Genomic DNA, 21,158 nt, shown 5'->3' on the forward strand with positions numbered 1-21,158 from the left:
AATTATGACACCATTTCACTGGAAAAGAGAAAGTGGCATCAGCATGAACGCAAGCCTCCCCTCCTGTAGCAGGAAGTCTGGTAGAGAACATCTAAAATTGGCTATCGAGAAATAGCAGTATCAGCATATTTAGAAACATGGGAGAAAATACTAGAAGAAACAGATAAAGCCGTTGAAAGGGGTCTCTAGAGAGCAGAAGGGAGTGGAGAGAGATGATGGCACAGAGGACTGCTTTCTTCTCATAAATATTTTAGTATAGTTTTTTTTTCTTTTTTTCAGTAATCTCTACACCCAATGTGGGTATCAAACTCATGACCCCACTTTTGACTGAGCCAGCCTGGTGCCCCGGTACTATTTGGTTTTTAAGGTATATTCACAGGGGCACCTGGGTGGCTCAGTTGGTAAAGCATCTGCCTTTGGCTCTGGTCATGATCCCGGGTCCTGGAATTGAGTCCTGCGGTGGGCTCCCTGCTCAGTGGGGAGTCTGCTTCTCCCTCTCCCACTCCCCCTGCTCCTTCTGTCTCTCTCACTCACTCTCTGTCTCAAATGAATGAACTAAATCTTTAAAAATAATAATAAAAATAAAATATATTCATGAAAACTAATCAACAGTGATAGAAATCACAACAGTGGTTGACTGGGAAGAGGCTTCCATATACTGGAAATGTTGTCTTTCAGCTCTACCCAGTAGAACTTTCTGGGATGATGAAAATGTTCTCTATCTGCACTGCCTCAAATGGTAGCCACTGGCCACACATGGCAACCAAGCACTAGAAAAGGGACTGAGAAATGATCCTGAATTTTTATTTAATTTTAATTAATTGAAATTTAAACAGCCACATGAGGTTGGTGGCCATTTGTACTGGACATCTCAGACAACAACAATGCTGTTGCCTTGGGATTTGTCAAGAAATACACAGGAGACCTATGCCTGTGCTTTACCAAAAATCAGTTTACACAGTAAAGAAGTGAGGCAGGAGCAAAGGAAAGTCCCTCTTCAGGGTCATACCCTCAACAAGGCCACATGGATTACGGGAAGATAAAGCCCTGTCGAAGACGGTCTCCCAAACCATAATTTCAACACACTCGAGGGAACAATCCACCACGAGCGAGAACCAGCAGACACAGCGGATGATGGAAGTAGATGGCTCCATACTTCAGATGGTAGAATTATCATACATATACTACAAAATAAGCTTAAAATGTTTAAAGACATAAAGAATCCAAAACATGTAAAAATATTGAGACACTAAAAAACAAAAAACAAAACAAAAAAAAAACCCCACCAAAAATCATCCCTCCCCCCACCAAAAAAACCCACAAAAAAAAAAAAAAAAAACAGATGTGTTTGGAAGAGGAAGGACTGGATTTTCAAGACAGAAATCCCTTAGAAAGGGGCTTCCTTAAAACTGGTTTGTCAAACACGGTAAGGGTGATGAGCACTTATTAGGTCAGAAGGGGATCTAAAGAGAGGGAAGTCCATTTCTGTGCAAACTACCTTTATTTATAAGGAAAAATGTCCCCATTTGGTTATAAAACCAGCACTGAGTGAAGGCACTTGAGTGGGGAGAGGTGGGGACCAGTGTGTCTCGCCCAGCCCTGGAGAGATGAGGGCAGAGGTGACTCCCGGGGAAATCCGGTGGAAGTGACACACCCCAGGCTCTCCTAGGATGGTATGTTGGCTTGTTTGGAGGGGGTGGGAGGTGTTGGCAGCAGGAGTGAGAGGCACTTGGGACAGGATCTGATTTGGCAAATGGAGGAGGCTGGGGGAGGAGGGGAAGTCTCTTGCCTCCGATGATTCCCAGCCCCACGGTGATCTCCCAAGGCTAAGGCAGCTTCTAAACTTAAGGCTGAGATTCTCCTTCTTCCCTGGGCTTCCAGGGAAGCAGAGAGCTGGAGGTGAGGACCCCACCCCTGTAGGGCTTGGGGCCCAAGGAGATGCAGCAGTTACTGAGGAGAGGTCTGTGGCAAAGGCAGGGCTGCCCGCTCCTGCCTCCCTTTGCAATGACCTTCTGTGCAGCTAGACCTTGTTCCTCTGAGTCTTCACCCTGGGGAAGAGCTGAGGGAAGGCAGAATCTTTAGACACCAGGAACTCTCCCTCCTTCCTCCTACCCCCAAATTTAATGGAGTCACTTAATCCATCCCCAAACAGATGGGCTGTCTCCATCCTCCCCTCCCTTCCTAACCGACTCCTTCCCCTTGGGGATTTGCTCCAGAATCCCCAAGGCCCCTGTCACCACCAAGCACCAGATGGAGCCTAGAGTTGATGAAATGTAATTTTCTGAGGCTTCTATTCTGCCATGAAATGAACACCTGTCTCTCCCTACCACAGTGGCTATCTCCTTCAGACCTACCTCCACCCATCCCCAAATTACAAGAATCTTCTCTCCTAGGAATATAATGGGATCTTCTGGTCTCTTCCCTTAACCTAGTACAATCTCCCTCAATTCTACCATCCTTTTAATAATGGAATCTTCCTCTCCCTCCCCCTTGCAGTGTAACAAAAGCTTCCTCCCCACTACGCCAGTAATAAACAATTCTTTTAACTTCCCCTCGTGCGTACCTAAAATGGGATTCTTCATGGCTTCCCTTGGCTAAAATACATTCTTCCTTGCCTCCCCAGTAATATAATTAAGGATGATTAAAAAAAAATTGCGCACGAACCAAATAACTAGTCAGGCAGTGAGTTCCCCACAAAGTACCACAGGGAAGGGGCACTTTCTCTCCCAACTATAAGGGGCGCTGTCCCTCACCTCCCTTGCGTTATTATAATTGGGTTTCCTCATTCCCCACGGACCAGTAATAGATTCTTCTGACCTACCTCGCCCCTAGTGTAATGGACTGTCCCTCTTGCTCATTTTTTCCCCAGAATCACTCTCTTCCCCCAAATAGCCCCAGGATTCGGATACAGTATCTCTTCTTTGTAGAAGAGATTTTTTTTTTTTTTTTTTTGCTCACCCCAAAGTAGTTACGAGGTACGTAGCCCTCCTGCCCATGCAGCGCAGCCCACCACCAGTCGGTCTCCTCGGGTCCATCCCTCCGCAGCACGGTGACCGACTCGCCCTCGCGGAAGGACAGCTCGTCTCCGAACTCCGCGCTGTAGTCCCAGAGGGCGTACACCGCCCCGTTGTGCATCAGGCCCATGCTCTGCTCCACATCTGAAACACGAACCCGCAGGGGCTGTGAGCACCTGGTGGGGATGGAGGGCTGGAGGCATCAGACACTCAGGGACACAAGACACGCTGAGGACAGGGACGGGCCCTGGGATGTGGCACACCCCCCCCCCCCCATCACACACATACAGCAAAGTCTGGAGAGGGGCGCCTAAGCTGGAGTCAGCTGCTCGCCACTGGCAGTCTCTGACATTCGAGGATATCAGGGTTCATCAAACTGGGGCCTCCAAGCCCCGAGGCAGGGTCAATGGTCCCCATCCCCTCTTGGACATCGTCAAGTCCCTGCGTCACTCCCAGAGGTGCGGTTGGCTGTATACCGCCCCCACCCCAACTGTACAGTTTCCATAATCTCAACGCCCCCTTTGATGGTAGAGCCCTTCCCCGCCTCGCACTAAGTGGTCCCACCTCCCCCTTCCCAGATGGTAAGTCCACACTGCTTTCCCCCTCCCCAAGTGACAAAATCTCCAGAGGATGCAATAACGTCTCCAGAGGGTACAGCCCACCCTCTTCCCCGCCCTGTTAAGTGGTAAAATTTCCATCAAGAATTTAGCCCCCCCCCTTCCAAATGGTACAGTCCACGCTGCTCCCTCTTTCTAGTGGTTCAGTCCACTGGGTTTCGGTCCTGCCTTCCCTCCCTGCCAGGTCTTGTGTCCAATCTCTACTTGACTCTCCTAGAACTCTCCACGTCCGAGGCAGGCAAAACAGTCCAAGCGCCCCATCTCATAGGCTCCACCTCCTTGTACCAACGTGTAAGGGCCAACGCCCCACCCCGAAACTTAGTCTATTTCGTGCCCCTGGGGTGCAGTCCCCGTCTACCCGTGCTCACCCACAAGCCCCAAGGCTCTCATCCAGTTTCTGCCTTGAGGTGGCTCACCTCTCAAAAACATTGTCCCACCCCCAGATCCTAGAGCCTGACTTACTTCAGCTCTGTGATGTTCCTAATCCCACCCTATGATACAATCTGCCCACCCACCTCAGGTGTGTAATAGTGACGCTCTACACACTCCCTTGATGTTAAGCTATCCACTTCCTCCCATCACCTGCCTGGGTGATCTGCCCTCCCCCCCCCCCCCAAGGGAAGCCTCACCTGTCAACGGTGTGGCCCTGTGTCTCCACAGGTAGCACAGCCCACCTGCCCAGCCCTATGCCAGGTAAATGGTGTTGTTGGAATGTCCAACCCCCTCATGCCGTCGGGTGAGAAAGCAGGTGAACAGTGCAATCTCCAAGACCACCCTTCTTTCCATAGGTGTCCAGTTTGCATGACACAGTGCCCATGTCCTCCAGCCCATGAGGTTGGCAGTCTGCTCACCCCACACACCCCGTGCGCACCCGCCAGGTGGGAGGACCAGTCCAGCTCTCCCGCAGGTGGTCCATCCCACCGCCCTTCCTTTGTGATCCTGCTACCTGGCTGGTACAGTCCCCACATCTTCTCTCCCACGACCGGCAGTCTTGCCCCTTCCCCCTCCGCAGTGACCAGCTGGGTGGCCTGGGTCCCCACCACCTCCTTCCCTCCTCCAGAGGCAAGCCTCGCACCTGCCAGGTAAGTGGCGCAGTCAGCGTAACCTTCGCGGTAGGGGTCGCACTTCTCGATGGCGGTGGCTCCGTCACTGAGCGTGGTGGCGAAGATGGCTGCGCCGTGCTGCACCAGCGCCGTGCAGATGGCCGTGTCGTTGCACGACGCTGCGCAGTGCAGTGGTGTCCTAGGCGTGGAGGCGTGCGTGAGTGGCCGCGCATTTGCCCGCGGGTGCCCGGGCCAGCAGCGTGGTCCCACCCCATAAGGGTCAGGGTCAGGGCTCACCAGCCGTGGCTGTCTGGGGAGTTGACGTTGGCACCGGCCGCGATGAGGAAGTCCACGATGGGGTAGTTGGCGCCGCAGATGGCGTTGTGCAGGGCGGTGATGCCCTCCTCATTGGGCTGGCTCGGGTCATTCATCTGGGCGGGCGGGGGACACGGAGGCAGAGGCTCAGTCCCCAGCACAATCCCGCGAACACTGCTTCCACCCCGCCTGCCCTGCGCTCGGGCAGCACTCACCTCCTTCACCGCCTGCTGCACCACGTCCAGCTCCCCGGTCAGCGCGGCGTCCAGCAGGAGCACAAGTGGGTTGAGGCGCGCGCGGCGAACCTTGCGCGGGGAGCCGGCCTTCCGAAGCACCGAACGCATCTCCTGGGGAAATGGATGGGGGCGGTGGCTCCGGTGACTTGGGGGGGATTATTAATATACCCATTACTTAGAGAGGAAAATAGAGGTTCAGGAACCCGGCCGCAGCCGCCCCAGGTCATCCAACTAGTCGGAGGTGGGGCTGGGACTGGAAGGCGGGGAGGTACAGAGCCTGGGTCCGACGGGCCATGGGGAAAGGGATGCCTCAGTTCTATAGCCTTTGATTCCCTACAATAGTCAGGGAATCTGGATCTTGGCCCCTGAGACCCGAAAGGAAGCTGGCAGACCACCAAGCTGATGATTGTAGAAGCCAGGTAGGTATTCAACCCGTCCTCAGTCTTAATGCTTTTATAAAACATAAATGCTATGAAACCCACATAACAAACTGTTGTCCAGTGTTAATTCCAGATGTTCGGAATGAGAATATTTAGCCTCTTATTCCTTGTGCTTTCTTATTTTTGATGTTTACAGGTCCTCCTACAAGGTTCATTTATTGGGAGCATGTAGCATTTTGTGTTTCTGGTCTTTGATGTCGATGATCTCAAGATCCCGGAATGTGGAGATCTCAAGAGCCACGGATTTCAAAATTCTCTGAGGTTCAGCTATTTCAAATACTGTAAATCCAGGAATGCTAATTTACGCCATGTCCAATTGCTGAAGACCCAAGTCGTTGCATTCCCAAGATTCTATGGGAACTTTAATTATTTTATGGTTAGAATTTCCTTCCAACAGTTTGGAAGGAGATACTTAGAATGTTAATCACGGTTCTGAGTGCTGTGATTTTTGGCCTCTTTATTCTTTTTTTCTATTTCCTCCTACTTACTACGGTGTTTGTGTATTTACTTTTCTAGTGGAAAATGTTCCTTTACAATATAATTCTGGGGGTACGCAGCTGGCTCGGTTGGTACAGCTGAGATTTTTTATCTTGGGGCTGTGACTTCAAGCCCCATGATGTGTGTAGAGGTATCTTTCAAAAAATACTCTTTAGGGACACCTGGGTGGCTCAGTCGGTGAAGTGTCTGCCTTCGGCTCAGGTCATGATCTCAGGGTCCTGGGATCGAGTCCTGCATAAGGCTCCCTGCTCAGCAGGGAGTTTGCTTCTCCTTCTCCCTCTGCCCCCCATACTCTATCACAAATAAATAAAAATTTTTGGAAAATACTCTTTTAAAAATAATAAAATAAAACAGGATTCTGTATTTCAACATATTAGTGCACTAATCTGTGATTTCCTGACTCAAACGAGAAGAGCCTTTAATTTTCAGTTTGGTGACTTCACGAATCAGTTAATAACCAGGGCCAGTGTTACTGACTTCTAAATTCTAAGATCCCGTTCTTTGAAACTTCGGCACTCTAGGATTCTGAAGGCTCACTGTTCTGAGACTGAGAACAGGATTTAATTCTTGAATTCTGTGAATTTTCAAGTTTCTTTATGGCCAGGACTTTGTGATCCCATAAGGTGATTTCATTCTTCCATTCTTGATCTCAAGATCCCGGATCTCAACCTTTCCTGGCTTGGGAATAGGCATTTTGGGGTGTCAGCCTAGCCCCTGCTTCTTCTCTCGGAATCGCTCCCCTCACTCTGTCCATCCACACTGAGAGAACAGGACTGTTCCATACACGCCACCCACACCCCGGCCAAGATGCAGGGACTGGAGCAAGTTTCAAAGGCCACCATCCCCTGGTCAAATGCTAACAATAAGAATAGTGATTAACAGTTAAGAGCCAGGCACTATTCTAAGCGCTATATTCATATATTTCATGCTCCAAGCAACTCTATGGTTTCTCTCATCCCCATTTTACAGATGAAGACACTGAGGCCCAGAGGCTAAGCATCTTGCACAAGGTTGCACAGCTGATAAGCGGCATGGAGCTGGGATTTGAACCGGGCAGCCTAGCTCTGCAGCTAGGCTTAATCACCACACCCACAGCCTCGGATACCAGAGACTTGCTCTCGAAATTTTGAATGAAAGCGCCTCTGAGAAGCATCAGAGGACACCATGCGCCAGAAGTGAGAGGTCATTCTGAGCCGCCATTTCTAGCCATGGCACAGGCGTGCTGAGGTCTGAGAGGAGAGATCAATTCCCAGAGAAGGCAGACACGAGAGACCATGCAGCATGGTGACTACCTTACTCGGGCAGGCTTTTCAGGTCCTGGAATAAACCCACTGACACACTCATTTCCAGGTGGTAAGATTCCAAGATTCCTGAAGAGATGCCCCTGGGGTGGCGGTGTTGGGGGGGAAGCAGGTGATTGGAGAGGAGCAGAGAAAGTCTCTGTGTGGCCGAGACTTGCAAATGCCTCTTCCAAGACATTCTCCCTGTCTTCAGAACACAGGTTGACTCCTAGATTAAAGACTACATTTCCCGACCTCCCTTGCAGCCGCCGGGTCCCTGGCCAACTGGAAGAGGCAGATGTGAGGCATGCCATTTCCAGGTTCTGTCCTAAAAGGGAAGGGGCACGTCCATGTGCTAATAGATCCCCGTGTCCTCCTGTATTACTTACCATGCTCTGCAGCTGCTCTGGTGGGCTGACCTGAGGCAGGGCCGGGGGTGGGATGGGAGCTGGTGGGGCAGGAGCAGGGGGCCCTGCCCTTGCTTCGGATCCCTCACTGATGGAGGACAGTTCGGGTTCAGGCCCCCCAGGCCCTCCATGCCGATGGAAAAGGCGGCTGATGAGCTGCTGGTACTGCTTCTTGTGAGTGGGGGGCAGAGCTACAGCGGGGCTCTGCTCCATGGAGCCCCTGCGTTTGAGGGGGCGCGGTATCTCTGCCAGCACCCGTGCCACCTCCTCCAGCTCAGGCACTGACTGCGCCTCAGGGGGCAGGGCTGGCTGCAGCCTCGTGGGGCTGAGGGGCCGAGTTACAGTGCCTTCATCTGCATCACCGCCCTCCAGCACTGGTGCCAGCAGCCCCTCCAGCTCGGGTTCTGGCTCCAGCTCCGGGGGAGGTTTGGGGGGGCCTAGAGGGAACAAGAAGCCCATCAGTGAATGGGTGCCTGGGAGAACCCCATGACTCCCCTCTCCAAGTCTACAACTTCCAGGACCTGCAGCCAGCATCCGATTTGCTGTGTGACCTCAGGGCAGTTCCTTGCTCTCTCTGGGCTACATACCATGGGCTGTGAATAATACATGATTGTGTGCTAGTCTTACTGAATTCTCACCACGACCTTGTGAGGTAGAACCTGCTATCATTTCCTTATTACAGGGAGGGAAGCTGAGCGTCAGGGAGTGCAAGTCAATTGCCCAATGCCACTTGGCTGCGACTGATCCCTCTGACTTCGGAATCTTGTGCTAATACCATCACGATGGTCTTGACTTGCTGAGATCCTAAGAACTTGCTTGCCGACCCTTTCAGGCAGAATACTCATTCTGGGACTAGAATCCTGGTGCCTGATAATGTCCCTCACAATTCCCAGATGACAAAACAGAAGCTCAGATAGCTTAGCTAGTTTATCCTGACTCATATAGCAAGTCAGTAGGGGAGAGGGGCTCAAAATCCATTTGGCTTTAACTCTAGGCCCTGGGCTGGTCTCCCAGACACAAACATATTAATGATTATTATAACTAATATAATAGCTATTAAAATCTTCCCACATCAGGCTCTATTTTAATGACTTTATATAGATTAAATAATCTAATACCATAATAAGATGGGCTCTATCACCTTCTACACTCAAAGAAACTGAGGTCCAGAGAGGTTAAGTGACTTATCAAAGGTCACACAGCATGGAGCCATGCAGTCTGATTCCAGGGTCCATGCTTAACCACCGTGCTCCCCCTAGCTCCTGAACGAATTCCCAAGCTCCTCTAGCCTCGCTCTGTGCAGGGACAGTGTCTGGAAATGGGTGTCTGCTGTGATGGCTCCCCAAGCTGTTCTGGTCCCCAGCCATTTGTCCTCCCTTTAACCAGCCTTCTGTGCCCCCCACTGCTGACTCACCTTCGCTCACAGAGGGCCAAGTCTGTTGGGGATGTTGTGGGGCTGGGACAGGGGGTTGAGGCTGGGGTTGGGGCTGGGGAGGGGGTGGAGGCTGGGGCTGAGGCGGCGGCTGGGGCTGAGGGGGTGCCTGGGGCTGAGGGGGTGCCTGGGGCTGGGGAGGCAGCTTAGGTGGGGGTGCTCTGGAGAAGATGGGGGAGCCAGGGAGCATGGCCCTGCTGGCCCCATGCTCCCAGAAGGCATTCTGCAGCCTGAATATCATGCTGAGAGGGATGGGGCGCTGGCGTGGGGCTCCGCGTGGCTGGGGGCTGGAAGGGGGCATGGGGATGCGGCTGACAGGCTGCCAGCTGCGGGGCAAAGTTCCTGACGGCGCCGGGGAGCCCAGCGATCTGCGGTAGCTGCCCACATCAGAACGCCGGTCGTTGGCCAGAGGAGAGACCTTGTAATTGCGGGGCAGAGTGGCGCTGGTGAGGTTGTCCTGGGGAGAAGGAGGGAAGGAGGAAAGAAGGGGCTTAGGTGGGAAGAAGTTAGGGGGAGGGAATGATAGAGGAGGAGGGGAAAGGAGGTAAGGACAAAAGGTCAAGAAAGGAGAGAAGTTGAGGGACGCCAGAGGGAGTGAGGGAAAAGGGAGTTAGGCGGGCTGGGGGTGGGGGTGGGGTGGGGGGGTGGAATTCAAGATAAAGAAGGAAGAGCCTGGGGTGGAGGGCAGGGAGCCTGGGGGTGGAGCCAGGAATGGGAGGTGGTCCTGACTGCACTTCCGGCCCCTGCCCCCCAGCCCCGTCCTCCGCAGCCCCCCCTCACCTTGCTGGTGGCCCCCAGCCCATCCAGGCTGCTCTCTCTCCAGGGTAACAGCTGCAGGCCGGGCGAAGCGGGCCGCGAGAAGACGTCCAAGCCTGCAAGGCGCGAATCATTAGGGTCTGGGGGCTGCCTCTCCCGGCTCCCCGCCTCCTCTGGTCTCCCACCACTCACGTTCGTAGCTTGCTGTCTGCGAAGATTTCTTCTCATACGCCACGTCTAGGTCAGACTCATTCCAGGCTTTGGGGGGCCGCCGGCGCAGCGTTAAGTCGTCTAGGGAGAGGTGGCGAATCGGGCTATACCAGGAGGCTGGTCCCGTGCCAGCATCCCTCTCACCCCACAAACCAGGCCCCCCTCGTTCACCTTGAGCGCGCAGAGGTGGAGCGAAAGCGCTACCGCCCGCGCCCAGTAGGGGGCTCCCAAAGGCCACGGACGCATCGTAGGCTGAGGTCTGGGGGCGTGGCGAGGGCCCGCGCTCCGGGAAGAAGGCCTGGGGTCCCTCCGCCAGGGGGCTGCCCCGCGGGGAACCCGCGCGGCCCAGGAAGTCGAAGGGCGTAGGGGGGCCCTGCTGGCGGAGCGGGCCGGATCCCGGCCGCGGGGAGGGCGCACGGCCGAGGGAGCTGCCTGTGCCATCGAAGGCGCGGGGCCGGGGCGAGGGCGCTCGGTCCAGGGTGCCGTAGGCATCCGGCTGCAGGTAGAGCGGAGTGCGCGGTGATGAAGGCCGGCCTTTAGGGGACAGCGGGCTGTAGGGGTGCAGAGCCGGGGCACTCTCGGAGCGTCCGAACGAGGTGTCTGCACCGTCGGTGGCCGCCTTCCGGGGAGACCCGCGGCTGCTGAAGGACTCGGGGACCGGGCTGGAGCTGTACCGGGACGGCTGTGCGGAAGCCAGGACATTGAGGGGCCAAAGGAGATATTAATGTAGGGGTTAGTAGGAGACCAAAAGAAGTCATCGGAAATTAACCTAGGGGAGTTGGAGCAGGGCTGGAGAGTGAGGCACAGGGAGTCCTGGTGAGAGGTACTGGCGAGACAGCCCTGAGATCAGGACTGAAGCTAGCCCACACGGTGCCCTTCTGCCTCTAAGAAAAAGACCCTTTTCCCCCAAGGGTCCTGTTAGAAGTCCATTTATACTGGTCCCTTCTTTCAAGTGTCCTCAAATAGCCCACAGCCTGTACAACCCGATGGGACAGAACCTTAGGCAGAAAAAGGCTGGCTTTGGGGGCCAAGGTGGGGACCGAGGCGAGTAGGCTCACCCTAGGGGGGGCTCCAGCCTGCGAACCGGGAGGCGTGGGTGAGTCTGACCACAGCGACTCCAGCTGTTTGGTGAGCTCGTCCACCTTGGCCGCCGCCGTGTCCAGCTCCATCTGCTTCAGGTCCATGTGCTTCATGGCCAGAGCTGGGCAGGTGGGAGTAGCGGTCAGGACCCGGACCTCTCCGGGCAGCGCCCCGCCTCTACCCTTGAGGGCCCCTCCGGGGCAAGCCCCGCCCCCTACCCCAGCTCACACTGGAAGTTCAGGTCCAGAAGGTCCCTCGTGCTCTGGAATGCCTCGCTGTCCATGGTGCCTGCCAAAGCGGGGCGCCTGCCGAGGTGTGTGTTGGGGGGGGCGGGGGAAGGGAAGCCTTCTCAGATCCCGCCCGCAGGGAACCAGGGGTCCTAGAAAAGCCAGACAGAGCCTTTACTCTCCTAGGTCCTTCCACTGGAACCGCTATGCCCAGCCACTTCCCTGGCTGGGAAATGCCAACTCCTTCAAATCCTCCTGGATGGCTCTGGACAATTCACTCTCTTTACGTAGCTCCTTGTTCATCTTTCTAGGTCAGTCCTAATAAGTCCTGAATGACTCCTTCAACAATTAGCCACTCATTATCTACTGTGCACCAGGCATGTGAGGGAACAAAGAACGCAAAAGTAACCATCAATTACCGAGTGTCTACTAGGACCCGGAGACACGACACTAGATGCCAGGGATATATATTTTTTTATGCTAGGGATCTTTTTATTTTTTTTTTAAGATTTTTATTTATTTGAGAGAGAAAGCTCGAGCGCAAGCAGGGGGAGCGGCAGAGGGAAACGGAGGCTGCGGAGGGGCGCCTGGGTGGCTCAGTGGGTTAAAGCCTCTGCCTTCCCCTCGGGTCATGATCCCAGGGTCCTGGGATGGAGCCCTGCATCGGGCTCTCTGCTCAGCGGGGAGCCTGCTTCCTCCTCTCTCTGCCTGCCTCTCTGCCTACTTGTGATCTCTGTCTGTCAAATAAATGAATAAATAAAATCTTAAAAAAAAAACAAAAAACAAAGAAAAAAAGGAAAGCAGACTGCCGAGCAGGGAGCCCGATGCAGGCTCGATCCCAGGACCCCTAGGATCATGACCTGAGTCAAAGGCAGCCACTTAATTGACTGAGCCACCCAGGTACCCCACAAGGAATATTTTTTAAAAATAATAATTGTACTGGGACGCCTGGGTGGCTCAGTTGGTTAAGCGGCTGCCTTCGGCTCAGGTCATGATCCCAGCGTCTTGGGATCGAGTCCCGCATCAGGCTTCTTGCTCTGCAGGGATCCTGCTTCTCCCTCTGACACTCTGTCTGCCTGTGCTCTCTCTCTCTCTGACAAATAAATAAATAAAATCTTTAAAAATAATAATAATAATAATTGTACTGCCTACCATGTATCTGTGAGAGTTGCTTGAGGGCATAATGAAATAAAATAACTATTAACTGAAGGGCCACTACCTCCTAAAACTGTGCCAAGGGCTTGCACCCAATACCACATGCGATGGTCAAAATCACAGTAGCAGGCAAAAAAAGTGGGGCTCAGAGCCCTCTGTTCAAGATCACCTTGCAAGGAGTCGGTGGTATTAGGTTTCACACCTGCATCTAACTTGTTAGTCTGGGTCGCCGTGACCAGACTTGGCAGAGTCCCAGAGGACAGGGACCACTCAGCTTCCCCTCCCCAGAGTCGACCTTGCTCGTGGAGACCCAGCATTCACAGGAAGAACAGGGAGGTGGCTGGGGGTGGCTGGGCTTCTGTGGTCACCGGCTCAGTGGGAAAGAGCTAGGCCACAAGGAACCGGTCAGGCCAGCACCATCCCCATCCCCATGGTAGCCACCACGCCCGCCAGCCTTGCCACCTCGCCAGGCTGCACCAGCCCCTCAGGTTCGGAGGTACAGGCGTGGGCGGTGGGGCGGGCTGGGACATGCTGATTCTGGCCTCTGTCTGGGAAGCCTTGGCACAGAACCTGTTGGGGCTGGTGGTTCATTTGGGTGTGTTGGGAGCGTGTGACCTTGGGCAACAAGTCCCATCCACTCCTCAGGCCTCAGTTTCCCCAACAGTGAAAGGAGGAGGCAAAGGAGCTATTCTAAGAGGCCTCTTCAAGGTCTCAGAGCCCTAGAAACTGTAAGGACCTTGAGGTTGTAATTAAAGCTCTACAGAGCCTAAAACTCTCAGCTTGAGAGTATCTTGTCCAAACGTTCTGAGTCCAAGAGTCCATCTTTGGAACATTCTAGAATTCTCCAGTTTTGCTAGCTCAGATTTCTCCATCTTCCTGCACCATGTTCTATCTATCCCAGGATTCGCTGCCCTAAAAGTCTAGCTGAATGCTTGGTTAGGGGAGTGGGTAAGATCACGAGTAAGGAGCCAGACTTCCGGGGTTCAACTCTTGGAGAACCACTGATGCTGACAAAAGTGCCTCCTGATCCGTACAACGCAGATATATAGCAATCCGTCATAGAGGACTATAGTGAGGATCCAACTGGCCAGAAGGTGCAAGAGGAACGAGGCTCTGAGAACTCAGGCCTTAGAACGTAGAAAACTACAGGAATCAGAACTCGGGGCTTTTAGAATCTCAGATACACAGGAAACACTCTGTGTCTGCTAAAATATAAAAACGAACAGTTCTCTCTTTTTTTTTTTAAAGATTTTATCCATTTATCTGACAGAGAGAAATCACAAGTAGGCAGAGAGGCAGGCAGAGAGAGAGGAGGAAGCAGGCTCCCCGCCGTAACCCACTGAGCCACCCAGGCGCCCCTAAAAACGAACAGTTCTATGCAGCCTCCAGTGCCAGAATTCTGGCAGCGAGATGTTCTTTTGGGAGATTTCAGGATTCCCGAATTTCTAAGACTCTCAGATCCCATGCTGACATCTTCTGGCTCTAAGGAAATGCCGAGACTGGGCGTGGGGCCCTCCCAGCACTGGTGTGGGCAGAAGGGCTGCCGGGGCCACCAGGGGGCGCTCCGGGTCACGCGGACAGCGCCTGAGCTCAGACCCCGGGAATGCGCTGCGGGCCTGGGCAGGTGCCTCACCTCCCGCCGCAGGGGAGCGGGGGCCGGGCGGGGCGCGAGGGCGGCGCGCGGCGCGCCTCTGTTCCCAGGCCCCTGCCCTGCACTTCCAGCTCCCCGCTCTCCCTCCTGCGGGCTCTAGTCCACCCCTGGGTACCCTCTAACCCCAGGTCTCACTTGTCCCCTTCCTCTCCACCCCTAACTCTCTGTTCCCAGGGTCTCGTGCACGCGGCCAGGCCAAGCAAGTTCTTCGGGGTTAAGGACCCCGGGGGAGCTTCCTGGAGGAATCATCATCCTCAGTGGGAACCGCGACAAAGCGCCAGGCTAGGCTGGGAATACTGTGGTTGGAAACCTACATTTCTGTCCAGACAGACAGACGCTGGAAGAGACCCCACCCTCTCCGGGACTTGGTGTTCCTCCTCTGTGGAACAGGCTAGGGCCTTCCCTTCTCGAAGTCTCTACCCTGGACTAGTTATATAGTTTCTCTGTGCCTCAGTTTCCTCGTGTGTATAATGGGGGAATTTATCCCCTCTCCTCAAAAGGGTGTAAGGTTTGAGTGACATAATTTTTGGACTGCATTTAGAACAATGCAGGGCACCAAATAAAGTTCACACATAGAGGATTCTGAATCACGGACCTTCCTAGGGCTGTTCATTAAGATAACACAGAATCTAACACACAGCGAGGGGTCAAGACCCAGAGGAATTTCATTTTTTTACACAAAAGAGGCCTTTTGACTCTTCCTGAGAGTCTAAAAGCCCTGGGTTTTGATCCCTGGAGTCTCAACTTCCTAAACCCTAAATTCTCCTTGTACATTAGTGAGTTCTGGCTTGTGGTCATCCCCAAAAATTCAGGCGGAGGGGCATGGGATGCCCTGGAAGATTCCAGAGAGAAGGTGGCAAAAGCCCAGGGTGTGGGCTGTGCCTGCCCGCTCTCCAGCCTTAGTTTCCCCAGTGGAGTAGAGAGAAGTCATTGCCTGGGGTGGAGTCAGCAAACCACCTGCGGGCAGTGCCTGAGACCTCTGTAGACAGTGGGAACCACGCCATCCTACCTACCAGCGCTGAGCCTGGCGCGCTGTAAGCTCTGTCTTGGCAGCCACGGTTGGTTATTATTTTTAATTTCATCTCAGGCTATCACCGAATGCCCTTCAAGCCCAGACATTCGGAAGTTCTTCCCTCTCTCATCAGAACCCCCTGCCTCCCCCACCCCCTTGTTCAATCCCCTCACGTGACACGTAGGGGTGGAGAGAAGAGAGAGACAGACAGAGGGAGGTACCCATGCCTGCCCTCCCCCAGCTTCAAGGACAGACACACACCTCCAGAATTAGCCTCTATCCCTCGCTTATCTCCCACACTACCTCAGGTCAGACAGATGGGGGTGGAGGTGACATTTCTCACCTCAGGGTCAGGACAAGGAGCCCTAGGAGGAGGAAGGTTAGTCAGAAAATCTGGTGGGAACGGATGGAATTCCATCCCCCGGGCAGCTGCAGAAGAAGTTATAAACTAATCAGCTCTGCTATCTGAGACAGCAGCTCAGAAGGGGCCACATAGTCCAATCAACTCTTACCTGTGTGACCTCTTAGCCTCAGTTTACCACTGTCCTCTCAGTCTCATGCCTCTGTAGTGCCCGGCCATGCAAGCCTCCCGGAATCCAATCCCACCTTCTGGAATTCTGCCCTGGGTTCTAGAACCCCCTCGGCAAACCCCAAATATTTCCCACCTCCAAGGGGTAAGGGGAGGCTCCCGCCCCCACCAGGGGGCGCCCTGGGATGGAGGTCCCTCCTCTGGTTAGGCAGGTCTGACGCGCCGGTTAATGATATGTTGGGGATCTCACAGCCGCACGCAGGTTGGAGAACTGCCCCGGTCCCCCCCACTGGCCCCCACACCAGAGCCGGAAAGTGTAGGGAGCGCCGGAACCCAGCCTTCAGAGGGACCTCGGGGGCTTGTCCTGCTACATTTCAGGGCCCCGAGTTCCACTATCCCCATCCCACTCCGAATTCTGTCTCGAGACCTAGAGGTTCGGTGGAGAAGGCAGCTGGAGGGCGTCAGGGATGACAGCCCTTTCCAGAACCCCGTCAGTCCGAGTCTTGTCATTTCTGCTCAGGACTCAGGGATCCAATACCCCAATTCTACTCAAAGCCTCAGACTTCTGAGAGTGCCCAATTCGTGGGACTCAGGGGTCCCAGCTCCAACGTCTCCCCAGGACCATGGCGTCCGAGCCCTCCACCCCAAGAACTCAGGCATCAGAGTCCCCTTTCCTTTTCCCTAGTAAATATGAGTTCTTTCCTTCGAAGGACCCTGGCATCTGCGCACCCCCAATTCCGCCCTGGGACTCGGCGTCCGAGCCCCCTCCCAGTCCTCCCAGGGACACGGTGTCGGCCTCCTCAGAGCCGCTGGACCCCAGTGGAGTGGAACTCACGGATCCGGGGCAAATCCTGGCACCGGGGAACTTCCTCCGGCTCCGGCTCCGGCTGCGGGGAGCGGAGAACCGGGCGGGGCAGGCGCCGAGAACAGGTTAGACGACGTGACTCCGGCTGTTGGGAGGCGGGTCCCGGAGGAGAGGAGGAGTAGGGGTCGCCTCGAGCACCTTGGGACTTGTAGTCCTGGAGGGGCGGTACGCAGCCTGAGACGTTCCCTTTGGGAATCAGTGAAAATCCATTTCACAGACAGAAAGGGCGAGGTCCGGAAGCCCAGGGCGACCTGACCACGTAAATAGAATCGACTTTAACCACGTCGTGATTGAGGGAGGCAGCCTCCTGAATCCCTGCCCTACCCCTCTAGGTTTAGGTTCCCCCTTGTACAAAGATTTGGACGCCACCAAAGGGGTAGAAAGTTAGAGGATGGGGGAGACCCATATGCCCCGTCCCTAAGGCGAGAAGAGAGCCTCGAAAAATCAGTAGCACCTCGAGTCTCTGAGCCTCAATTTCCCCGTCGATAAAAAGGATGGGTTGGATCTTTACAGATTTTCCCAGCAACGGAGTCCAAAATCGTAGGCTGGGACTACAATCCCCAGCAGCTTTCGGGATGGACATCGGGCGTCTCCCTCCTCGCGTCCTCTGGGAATTGTAGTTCGGAGCACTCAGGGGCGGCGCCCGGGTGTCTCGCCCACTCTGGGGAACCAACTGGTGATCCCCGGCTGAGGGTACGCGTCCCCTTCCCCTGACCCTCCTTCCGTTCTGGAAAGCCGCTCACACCCCGAGAAAGGGAGACGCCCCAATTTTCGAATAGGATCCGAAATCACGGCAGAGGGGGCGGCAAGTGGCGCTGACACACCGTCCAGGAATGCAGTCGGGTCACCCAGTCTAGCCGCCGTCCCGCGGCTCCGCCCATCGCCCCAAGCGGTGCAGTCTCTGTGGAAAGGGGCGTGGACGCGACCCCCAAATCTGTGTCCACGTGCCGCTGTTTACACGCGCCTCCCCGCCCCCACCCCCGGCGAAGAAAGGGCGCTAATCAAGCCTTCTATTCCCTCTCCCATCCTCAAAGCCTTCGGGAATGTCCCCCACGCACTAGACTAAGTCCTCGGTGGCATCTATATGTCTCATTTGGTCCACAAAGCCCGCCCCCTACCCCGCACCGCCCCACGCGTGTTTAGCTTAGGAGTCTAGAGGCCCCGCCCCGAGGCGCACAGGCTCCTCCCTCTACATTTCCCGCTCCCTAGGAGTTCAGAAGCCCCGCCCCTAAGCTGGTACATCACGCTCTCCGGAGGAATTATCCCGTTTCTCCATTTTCCCACTTGTCCCACCCAAGTCCCGAATTTCGCAGGCATCTGAGCCTCCCAGAAAGGGGCTGTAAAACTAAAAGCACGGCCCTGCCAACCTAGCTAGACTCTTACCTGTCTCTTTCAGAATCTCACACCAATCGAGCTTCCTGTCTCTTTAAGAGTTAGGAGCTACCAGCGGGCCGCCCCTTTAAGACGACGTTGGAGCAAATAATATGAGAGATTGGGGGGGGATACCCGCCAGGACCGGCGAGGCGCAAACACCCGCCAAGCAGCTAATCAGCTCCATGGGGGAGAAAGTTTCGGGAAAAGACGTCTTCTTCTGTTGTCTGCTGTGTACAAGCGGAAACTCCTCCCATTCTGCTCGTAGAGCGAGCGGGCCCCGAGCGACACCCCCGTGCTCCCGCACCTCTTGGGCGCTCCCGGGTAAAGCCCCGCCCCCTGGTTCACGTGGTCAGCTGCGCCACTCGGGTGGCTCTCGGCGGATGGGTCTGAGGAAGGCACGGGTCCCGGGATGGCGGGCACCCCGTCCGGCGGTGAGTTGCATCAGGACCGGCCGGCGGGGTGCAGAGCTGGCTGCCGGGAGGAGAAAGGGGCGCCGGGGGCGTTCGGACGGAAAAAGGGACATCCCAGAAACAGGACCTCCGGAGAGAGTATCTCCCGCCCTTCGGGAGATACTTCGGACTGAGGGAGGGTATGGGGTTGGGGAACCTACCGGTGGAGGGAAGGACGCCTCCAGGAATTGGCTCAGTGGAGATAGGGGTGCCTCTGGGGGACAGGCAGGAGAGAGGAAACCGGGTGGGGGGGATTGAGGCGCTCAGGAGGCTGGGACCCAACGGCCAGTGGGCACCCTGGAGGATTGGATCCGCGGGGAAGTGATGGCAGACCCCGTTTCCTCTTCTGCAGGTGCTGCTCCGTTCTCCTGTCCCCCCAACTTTACCGCGACATCCCCAGCTTCAGAGCCCACTCGTTTCTCTCTGGAGGTGTTAAGGGACCCAGATACGGAACTGTGGCTTATCCAGGCTCCTGTAGACTTCGCCCCAGACTGGTGAGTGGTCCCTGGCCACCTCCTGGGAATACCCACCCCCCACCCCAGTGGCTGAACAAGGGGGAAGTTTAGAGGGGCTTTCCAAAGGCACTCAGGGCACCTGGGCAGTTCAGTTGGTTAAGCATCTGATTTTGGCTCAGGTCATGATCTCAGGGTCCTGGGATCAAGCCCTGCATCGCTCTCGGAGTTGGCTTCTCCCTCTCCCATGCTGGTGCTTCCTCTCTCAAATGAATAAAATTTCTTTTCTTTTTTTTTTTTTTAGTGCTGTTTCTCAGCTCCTTTCCTCCCATTCACCAAAACAATCTGATAAAACTTCTGCCTTCCCCTTTCTCCTTTCAGCCTCAATGGCCGGCTGGTGCCTCTCTCGGGCTCTCAGATTGTGAAGGGTAAGTTGGCAGGCAAGCGGCACCGCTACCGGGTCCTCAGAAGCAGCGGCCCCCAGGCTGGAGAAGCAATCCTGCTGGCTCCCTCAGGGGAGGCTGGAGGGGGACTCACCTGTGCCCCAGCCCCCCAGGGCAGCCTAAGGATCTTTGACGGTCCCCAAGAATCCCCATCCGGGACCCTGCTGCAGCCCATCCCAGCAAGCCCCCCGCCACAGATACCCCCTGGCCTGAGGCCTCGGTTCTGTGCCTTTGGAGGCAGCCTACCAGTAACAGGGCCTGGGTCCATCTTGGCACTGAAGTCGGCAGCCTCAAGGAAGAGGAAGAAGAAGAGACATACACCAGAAGCCTTAGTTCCCCAGGAGGCGGTTAATGGGCTTGGGGCCCTGGAGGTGGACACAGTTTTAGGGTCTCCAGATGGGGACGTGGGGAAGAAGGAAAAAAAGCAGGAGCTGAGGGAACCAGTAGTGATGGAGCCCATGGCAGCAGAGCCCACGGCTGAGACATCGGAGCCCCCGGGAGCACTGTTCCCGTCCACCACCACCAAGAAGAAGAAGAAAAAGAAGCCCCAAGGGGCAGAAACAGATGAACCAGAAGAACAGAAGCCAACGCCTGAAGAAAAGACAGTGGAGCTGGAACGCACAATTAAAAAGGAGCCTCTGGAAGAGATGGTCTTGTCTCCCACCAGGAAGAAGAAGAGGCAGAAGGGGACGGAAGGCTGGGAGCCAGGGGAAGGGATGCCAGCCGAGGCTCTGCTCCCGCTGAAGGTGGAGCCCCAAGAGGAAGCCATCCCATTGCTCTCCTCGAAGAAGAAGAAGAAGAAAGAAAAGGGGTACAAAGTCATGATGGAGCCTTCAACCGAGGCGACAGAGCTGGAGATGGGCCCTCTGGTGCTCCCAGGGGAGATAATGGAGCCCGAACTACCACATGAAGTTGAGCCTGAGTCTGAGGCTGCTCCGGCGTCCACCAGAAAGAGGAGAAAGAAAGAAAAATGGCCAAACGTGACGGGGGAGCCAGGGGAGTCTCAGATGGAGCCTGAGCCGCCTGGGGACCTCGAGCTGCAAACAGCCCTAGCAGCCACCGAGAAGAAGAAGAAAGAACGTGGCCACAAAGCGATGGAGCCAAGGGCTGAGATGAGCGCCCCCCAGGCTGAGGTGTTGGAGCTGGAGCTGCTGAGCGAGGGGGAGCCCGAGGCCAGGGCAGATCCAGCATCCACCAAGAAGAGGAAGAAGCGGGGCCGGGAAAGTGGGGTGCCGGAGATGGCGGCCCAAGAGGAGATGCCCAGACCGCCGCTGCATCCAGAGTCCGGGTAGGCGGCTCCCGCAGGACGGGAGAAGAAGCAGAAGAAGCTACAGCAGGATCCCATGTAGTCTCCTCCTGGGAAACTGAGGGCCACCGTTAAGAAAAGCTGGAGGTGACCACCTGGACCAGCAGAGAGCGAGCACAGAGGACCCTGGCCTCCTCCCCGCCCCGGGTGACTGCCCCAGCACACCAGCAGCAGCCTGGGCCAGGAAAATGCTTTATTGTTACACCAAGGGCCTCCTTCGAAGCTGGGGTCATCGGGGCACTTTCAGGAAGGGCTCATGCAGGACGTCAAACACCCTCCGGGCCTGGGTGAGAGCAAGAAAGAAACGAGGAGCCTGTCATTAAATGAGCCATTTGTTTGCTGCATCTGGAGTGGGCTTTGTTTCTTT

At 55.3% G+C, this 21,158-nt stretch overlaps 3 protein-coding genes across 8 annotated transcripts in view; 1 reads left to right on the top strand and 2 right to left on the bottom strand.

Moving 5' to 3' along the window:
- Positions 1-785: 785 nt before the first annotated feature.
- PPP1R13L (protein phosphatase 1 regulatory subunit 13 like) lies at positions 786-17,532 on the bottom strand. The gene is made up of 13 exons (XM_047710044.1): positions 16,738-17,532; positions 11,557-11,707; positions 11,307-11,449; positions 10,420-10,930; positions 10,231-10,329; positions 10,063-10,154; positions 9,265-9,739; positions 7,833-8,287; positions 5,205-5,336; positions 4,972-5,105; positions 4,707-4,873; positions 2,959-3,158; positions 786-2,059 (listed from the first exon to the last, which is right to left on the bottom strand). Exons 2-13 carry the CDS (start codon positions 11,609-11,611, stop codon positions 2,021-2,023), a joined length of 2,502 nt encoding a protein of 833 aa, XP_047566000.1. The 5' UTR covers positions 11,612-11,707; positions 16,738-17,532; the 3' UTR covers positions 786-2,020.
- A 971-nt stretch (positions 17,533-18,503) lies between these two features.
- On the top strand, positions 18,504-21,135 carry POLR1G (RNA polymerase I subunit G). The gene is made up of 3 exons (XM_047710045.1): positions 18,504-18,572; positions 18,943-19,084; positions 19,424-21,135. Exons 1-3 carry the CDS (start codon positions 18,551-18,553, stop codon positions 20,775-20,777), a joined length of 1,518 nt encoding a protein of 505 aa, XP_047566001.1. The 5' UTR covers positions 18,504-18,550; the 3' UTR covers positions 20,778-21,135.
- The window catches only part of ERCC1 (ERCC excision repair 1, endonuclease non-catalytic subunit), a 34,109-nt gene continuing 33,918 nt past the window's right edge, over positions 20,968-21,158 (bottom strand). For all 6 annotated transcript variants that reach the window (XM_047710046.1, XM_047710048.1, XM_047710047.1 and 3 more), the window contains one exon: positions 20,968-21,074. In XM_047710046.1, coding sequence (XP_047566002.1) covers positions 21,021-21,074 — 54 coding nt within the window. In that variant the 3' untranslated portion in view covers positions 20,968-21,020. The remainder of the gene's footprint in view (positions 21,075-21,158) is intronic.

The sequence above is a fragment of the Lutra lutra genome, chromosome 17, assembly GCF_902655055.1.
Source record: "Lutra lutra chromosome 17, mLutLut1.2, whole genome shotgun sequence".
In the NCBI taxonomy this organism is placed as follows: domain Eukaryota; kingdom Metazoa; phylum Chordata; class Mammalia; order Carnivora; family Mustelidae; genus Lutra; species Lutra lutra.